This window comes from Silurus aristotelis (genome assembly GCF_946808225.1).
Source record: "Silurus aristotelis genome assembly, chromosome: 8".
Taxonomy (NCBI): domain Eukaryota; kingdom Metazoa; phylum Chordata; class Actinopteri; order Siluriformes; family Siluridae; genus Silurus; species Silurus aristotelis.
The window spans coordinates 21,911,898-21,919,799 of record NC_139581.1 but is presented as its reverse complement, the minus strand read 5'-3'; the positions used below and the strand labels follow the sequence as shown (position 1 = coordinate 21,919,799).

The 7,902-nt window shown below is 40.0% G+C and overlaps 1 protein-coding gene across 1 annotated transcript in view; it reads left to right on the top strand.

Moving 5' to 3' along the window:
• The first annotated feature begins 5,375 nt into the window (after positions 1-5,375).
• The window catches only part of snx19b (sorting nexin 19b), a 36,171-nt gene continuing 33,644 nt past the window's right edge, over positions 5,376-7,902 (top strand). The window contains exons 1-2 of the mRNA XM_083549621.1: positions 5,376-5,534; positions 6,092-7,723. Coding sequence (XP_083405747.1) covers positions 6,107-7,723 — 1,617 coding nt within the window. The 5' untranslated portion in view covers positions 5,376-5,534; positions 6,092-6,106. The remainder of the gene's footprint in view (positions 5,535-6,091; positions 7,724-7,902) is intronic.

Here is a 7,902-nt window from a genome sequence, read left to right as displayed (position 1 = left end):
TACTTGGCTTGCAGGAGTAGAACTCGATGTAGACTTTTGCTGTTGTAGCCAATCAAGCTCATGGTTCAACATGAGGTGTGTTCTGCTTTTCTGCTCTTCACAGCTGTTAAGCGTTAGTTCTGTACTAGTCAGCGCAAACCAGTCTGGGCCAATCACTCTGAGGTATGTTTTTTATTTTAGTTGTGTGTAAATTTTAGACTGTTGTGTCTAAAAATCTCAGGAGATCAGCAGTTTTTAAAATCTTCAAACCAGTGCCCCTGGCACCAACAACCATCCACAGAAAGTATCACCATGTTTTTCTCATTTCTCACAGCATGATGGTACAGAATGATTGGATGATTTTAACATCCTTTACTCAAATCACCTTATATTTGGTTACTATTGAAAATATTCTGGTGATTGTGGTCCAGTTGTTCCCTGTAGCCTTTGGTGAGCTCATATTCTTAAAAGGAAAAAAAAAATAGTCAAAGAATTTATGGCATAAAGTTTTTGACTTTCCAAATAGTTTTTTCAACATAGCCATTTGCTTGGAATAGAAGCCTAGAAGACTCAGTGAATGGTACAGTAGATGGACAAAAGTTTGACACCTGACCTGTGTTTTGTCCCATTTCACATGTCCTCTCAATGTGCTGACATAATTACCTGTCACTCTTCTAAGATGTTCCACTTTTTGATTTGTTCCACTTTTTGAAGTTCCAGATTTTTGATCATTCAGCAGTAAACTCAGGTACTGATGTAGCGTGAGGAAACCTGATGCAGTGAGCATTCCAGTTCTTGAGGTCAGAGTGTTAATGAAGGCCACTCAAGATCCTTCACACCAGCCCATGCAAGCCATATCTTCATGGAGCTGGATTTGTGAACACGGCCATTGTTATGATGGAAGAGTTTTGGGTCTCCTGGTGAAGGGCTCAAGTGAAGGAAAAATTGATTGCATCCAACAACATCCTTTTTGTTAACATTTCAGGAAACCAGATATGGCTGGAAAAAGTCAGGTGTCCCAATGAATTTGTCCTTATAGTGTATATGAAGCAACCTAAACAAACCCTTAGAGTTTGTATATTAATGATCTGAATTGCTTTATAATAACTTGATGTTTATTATATAAGCAAACATTGTAGCCAGCTGCAACAGTTTGTGTATATATGTGTGTTGTCACCCAGCATGAAAGAAAGAAAGAACCAATCCATTATGAAAAAAATACATCACTAGAAGCACACTGTAGTTGAAAAAATGTAGGTACGGACATGCCCATTCAACATGTCCGTATGTGCTTGTTGAACATCTCATTCCAGATTAATTCCATGTTGCACTTCACTACTTTTCTAGGAAGGCTTTTCACTATATCTCAGAGCATGTCTGCGATGATATTCTCATTCAGCCATAAAAGTGTTGGTGAGAGTTGGCATTGATATTGGATGGAAAAGCCTGAGGCACAGTCAGTACTTCAATACATGTCAGAGGTGTTTGGTTTCAGCACTCCAATTCATCCCAAAGGAACATGTCTGGGCTTGGCACCTTAGTTCCAGTAAAGAGGAATGTTTAATGCTACAGCATACAAAAATCCAATGCTTTGTGACAACAGTTTGGTGAAGAACTACATATGGGGTCAGGAGTCCATACACTTTGAGCCATATAGTGTAGTATTTCACCTCTAAGACCCTAAACATTTGTATTGTCTTGTTTAAGAAAACGATGAACATTGTCTCAAAGCAGCTTAACACAGATAATGTGGTGATAAAAAATGAATATGTTCTTGATAAGTAAGTTTGTCTCTGATGAGCGAGCCGGGGCGACTGTGGCAAGGAAAAACTCTCCAAGATGGCATAAGGAAGAAACCTTGAGAGGAACCAGTCTCAAGAGGGAACCTATTCTCGTCTGGGTTGCACCGAATGTCTATTTATTGCAGATATAAGATGTTGCGGGGTGCAGTGATGGTGATCAGAAGCAAACTGTAGTCCTGAGTCAGTGTAGGAGACTGTTGACATTAACTACAGTCCAAATCCATCCTCAAAGCTCCTGTTTTACTTCGGAATTTCATGGAACCACCCAAGGCGTTGATGAGAAACCGTCCCCAGCTGCACAGAGTGGCCTCCAGTCGAAGAGAACACTATCCAGAGCCAGGCCTGGACGATGTGGGAAGCTCCACGGAGGGAAGAGGGGCAGGAACAGTGGTCACTGGAACTTTAGAAGCATGTTTATCTCCTAATAATAATAATAAATAATGAGTTTACATATATTAAATCAACAAATGAAATTATATATGAAGGTTCTAGATTTTACATTCAAGTCAAGTCAGCGCTTTTCACAGCAGACATTGTCTCAAAGCAGCGTTACAGAAATCAACAGTCAAGGTGAATGGTGTGCATTTATCTCTGATGAGCAGCCGTGGCGACTGTGGCAAGGAAAAACTCCCTTAGATGTAATGAGGAAGAAACCTTGAGAGGAACCGGACTCAAAAGGGAAAACCATCCTCATGTGGGTGACATCAAGAGTGTGATCATAAATCTTTCAACAATACAGAACACTGGAGAGAGAGAACTAACATGAGTACTGGAGTATAAGATTATAAATAATGTTCTTTCTACAGTCTTTGGTATAAAAGTAGGAGCTACTAAGCTCAACATTTGTGATCATCACAGATCCAGCATCAGCTTCTCCATGCCAGAGCCTTTAAACACTCCAGGAGGTCCAATGTCAGAACTCCACACATGTAGCGGGATCCAAATGGCACTGGTACGTCTCTAGATGGTTCGGGATGTTTGAGAGTTCGGCATCTACTTCTTTAAAGTCTATAATCTTCACGAGGTGGGATGTGACTGGAGCTGGCCAACCTCAGGGTGCCTCGGGATGGGGAGAGAAAGAGAAGCAGTGGAAAGGTATTAGCTTAGCTGCTGTTCATGATATTAACAGCACAAGTTGATAATGTGCATGTAATCAGATGTTCTGGAGCACAAGGTTATGATGTGAGATGTATGTTATGTGTAGGCTTTGCTAAAAAGATATGTTTTTAATCTGCACTTAAACTGGGTGGGTGTGTCTGAGCCCCGAACACTGTCAGGAAGACTATTCCAGAGTTTAGGAGCTAAATGTGAAAATGATATACCGCCTTTAGTGGACTTTGCTATTCTAAGAACTACTAGAAGCCCACAGTTTTGAGATCTCAGGGAGCGTGACGGATTGTAGCGTGTTTAAAGACTGGAAAAATACATGGGAGCCAAACCATTTAGTGCTTTATATGTGAGAAGCAGTAGTTTGAAGTCTCTTCGAAACTTAACAGGAAGCCAGTGCAGGGATGATAAGATTGGGGTTATTGGGGTGATCATATTTTCTTGACCTAGTAAGAACTCTTGCTGCCGCATTCTGAACTAACTGAAGCTTGTTTATTAATGACGCAGGACATCCACCTAGTAATGCATTACAGTAGTCTATTCTGTAGGTCATGAACGCATGGACATTGTATTATATGTTTTGATACCAAATGGCCCTGAGATACTAATCATACCTTTATTTAAAAATAAGGAAGAAAATGTGTCTTCCTTAAGTTCATGCATCTTGAACAATAATTTTGGAAATCAAGTTTCAGTGTTTGTATTACAGGATATAACGTAATGGAGAGTGTATTATTGAAGTGAAGAAAAGAGTGCAGGCAGGGTGGAGTGGGTGGAGAAGAGTGGCAGGAGTGATTTGTGATAGAAGGGTATCTATAAAAGTGAAAAAGTAAGTTTATAGGACTGTGGTGAGACCTGCGATGTTGTATGGTTTAGTGGCATTGAGTAAAAGACAGGAGGTGGAGCTGGAGGTAGCAGAGCTGAAGATGCTGAGATTTTCATTGGGAGTGACGACGATGGACAGGATTAGAAATGAGTTTATTAGAAGGACAGTGCATGTAGGACGTTTTGGAGACAAGGTGAGTGAGGCGAGATTGTGATGGTTTGGACATGTGCAGGAGAGGGACATCGGTAGGAGAATGCTAAGTATGGAGCCACCTCAAATGTGGTGAGGGAAGAAATGCAGGTAATTGGTTTGTAAGAGGCAGATGTAGAGGACGGGGGTATGGAGACTGGAATTGTACCAAAGCAGCTTTACAGAAATAAAGAGATTAGAAATATACATTTTAAATGAATGAATTAGTCTCTAAAGTTAAAAGGTTTAAAGTTGCCAAGTTAAACTCTAAACCATCACTGTTAAGGTTATCAACTTTTAAATGATGGAGACTTTTCATTTAGCAAATTGTTCATATTAATTACATTTCAAATTCATATTCATAGAGGATATTCATCCTCTACAGTAACCTCATTGATCTTTAGACTGTTTATGAGGAACCAGTGGGTCAGGATGAATCAGGCAGGTCTGGGGGGAAAAAAAAGAAAGGGACAGGATTACTGATACCTCAGGAGCATGTTTGACTTGACAGCGAGAAAGAGAAACATGCATTGTTATGTATTCATATTGTTAAAAGCTAAAAGTGAGAGTGATAATGTAACACAGATATGAAGGATCTCTGGTATATAAGACGGCCTGACACACGGCCAACAAACCTAAGTGAAAGCATGAGAGTGGGGCATCCAAACATCCCAGTTCAGCAAATTCATATAATCTATATCACAATGTCTCCAGATCTGCTCCAGATCACAAAAGGTTTAAAGCTTCAACATATACAGACACTCCTTGTAGCAGCATATGTGAGAGAAATGGTATGAAATTAAGAGAATAGACTATTCTTCTAATTTAATACATATTTGTGGACAAAAATATATTAAAATGTATGTCAGTGATTCTGAAAGGGTTTAGGAGAAGGCCTTGATTTCCCTCAATAACAAATTCAGAGTCTAGTGTTTTATTCTATGGAAGCAATGAGGTAGAAATACAGTTTCGAATGTAATTTGCAAAATGGAAATGCAATAATTAAAATGGCAATGTATTTCTGTATTACCATTACCATATATGCAAAGTTTGGTGCAAAAGGAAAATGAAATACATTTGCCATTTCCAACAGTAGTTTTAACATGTAAATTACACACTCATTTTAATGCTTTATAAGTTGCAAAATGAAAATGAATGTCAAATTGATTTTATATGTTTAACAAAAATGGTGGCACAATGTTCATTTAAATGTCTTTAAAACTCATGGTTAGGATACTCAGGATTGCATTTTCATCATAATCCATTGTGATATTTGTAGAAACATGCAGTGTATTTTAAAATGCATTCTGAGCCAGAGGTATAGCGAAAATGTAGGAAAGTGGTGATTTAAATGTCATTTTTAATGCAGAATTAAAAAAAAAAGATAATACAGAAATGAATTGAATTGAATTTACATACCTTTAATTTTCCATATTATTCCTGCTATTGAGTCGATTCCTCGAATCAGAATCGCTTGCTGAATCGCTTGCAGAATCGCTTGCGGAATCGCTACTGATTCACTACTGAATCAAAATATGGACGACAGCAGTATGATGCCATGGAGTGATGTAGCCGGCTGTAAAACATGAATTCGCTTTATTAAATAGTTTTCTCCGGATTTATCCGAACAGGTGAAAGTTTATTATTTCTTTATTCAGCGTATGCTTGTATAGCAATGCGGCTAAATACCTAGCTAGCTAACGGAACTCCCTGAATCTAACCCCAGGTGTATTTAAATATATTTGTCTATTTATTATATTTATAATTACAATAATAACAGCATTAAATATAACAATGTATAACCACTCATGAATGAAAGCAATGTTAACGGAACATTCAGTGGTACTGAACAGACTGTTTTAGTTTCACTTTTCGTATAGATGTAGTTATTGAGAGCTAGCTTGCTTGTTAGCTGATCAAGAACTAGCATTGGATATGAATTGAAGCAAATTCAAGGCTACTTGTATATTTAATGAGTATTTATTTTTTTTGGTCAAGAGTGTTATAGCACTATGTTTCTTCTTCTGTGCATAGAAACTATGTCCTGCTCTAATATCCAAATATGGAGAAATCTTAACTACCAGGTCTTCAGGTTGTCAAAGGTGGATTTCTCGATTCAATGCATCCCACTTGTATGTCTTTCTTTTGCTCTTTGTGAATGATTTTCTGCATTGATCTGTTTTAACAGGAGCCCGGCTTTGCCATGAGTCACCCTGAGAGCCTCAGCCCATCTATGATGGCCTTGTCTGAATTTATGATGCAAAGAAAACTTCTTGGATTTGGCGTACTCCTGGCATGGGTTGTCCTCTTCCATTTGCTGATCAATGTTTGGCTCCTTTGCGTGTTCACGAGCCTCCTAGTAGTTATGGGAGGGTGGCTCGGCTCTCAGGCTCTCCTCGAGTCTGAAAGTGTCGTCCACCTCGAGCGCTTCATGACACTGGAAGAGATCCGTTCTTCCCCCGAGAGTGAGATACAGCTAGACCACGAGATCCAAAACACGGTTTGTAAGATCATCCGAGATTTTGTATCTTCATGGTATAACACAGTTTCCACAGAACGAGAGTTTGAGGATGAGATCCACAACTCCATGCTCTCGATGGCGATGGAGCTCAAGCGTCGGGCAAAGAAAGTCGACAGGAAAGCATTAACTCTGAGGATATTAGATCTCTGCGGATGCCATCTTCAGAGCTACTCTAAAGCTAAGGAAATCATGGCAGGAAAAGAGGGCGAGGACCGAAATGTGAAGGATAACGAGAGTCTCTGGAAGGAATACAGCACGCTTTGTGTTCCTCACCCAGCTCTTCAGAGTTCTGCCATAGAAGTGAATTATGCACGCGCAATAGTGGATTTGCTGTTACACGTACTTGTCCCTCCGCCACATCTTGAAACGAGAACGGGAAGATTTGTAGTGTGTGAACTTATAACGTGCAATGTTCTTTTGCCTTTAATATCGAAACTGTCAGATCCAGATTGGTTGAACATGTTGATTGTGGATGTGTTTACAAGGTCCAAAAATCCAGAAACCAAACCGGCCGAGTCCGAGAAAATGCCATCTCCTACTCCTTTGGTTTTAAATGCGAAAAATTCGCAGGATGCCGAGGTTCCATCTTCTTTAGCCTTGAAGATCAAGTCTGATACTCCCACTACGGTCGAGACACCAACACCTGAGTTGACAAATTTGGATGTTCTTCACTCTGCAGATCTTTACTGTCCACAGAACCACGAGGATGAAGTTGCAGTCAGACAGTCGTTTCCTTTGGAGCACCCGGGTTTCATTTCGAAGGATTATTTGCGAAAATCCAATCCATTCTACCAAGAAACAGACTCTGATTTGGAGTCTCCGCTGAACGATTTCAAAAGGAGCTCTCTAGAATCTTTGGTTCTGCTAGGCACAGAAGAAGAATCGGCAGAGCCGGTTACAGAATGTCCCACACTTGGATTACTGGACCAAAAAGAAGAATTCCAAGGCTTTTCCAATGCGCCGAGGGTCATGGTTTTGGACATGCAACCCTCTGATATCCCTGATGGGACGGATGAACTATCTTCAAGCTTTTGTGCTCTTCCAGAACTTTCCACGAGAACGGAAATAAGTGGTTTGGAGACATCAGTGGTGTTGAACGCCAACGGACTTGCTCTGTCGGAACCTCTTCAAGCCTCCTCACCTTCAACCGGATCCATACAGTTCTCTCCGTTCACGTTCGAAACCCTCAGTAGTCCTGAAGGCCCTGTTGTCATTCAGAACCTTCGTATCACAGGCACCATCACAGCTAAGGAGCACAGAGGCACAGGCTCTCATCCATACACACTCTACACTGTGAAGGTGTGTGTGCATTTAATCCAGTTATTTCAATTTTGCTTTAAACATACATAATCCTGTGGAGTATTACTGATCTCTGAAGTCCCCTCGGAATTCCTGAAGTCTCAATATTAGTTCAGGTCGTATGTTAGTAGGTCTATTACAGGTGCACACTGTATATATAATATATATAATGTGTATAT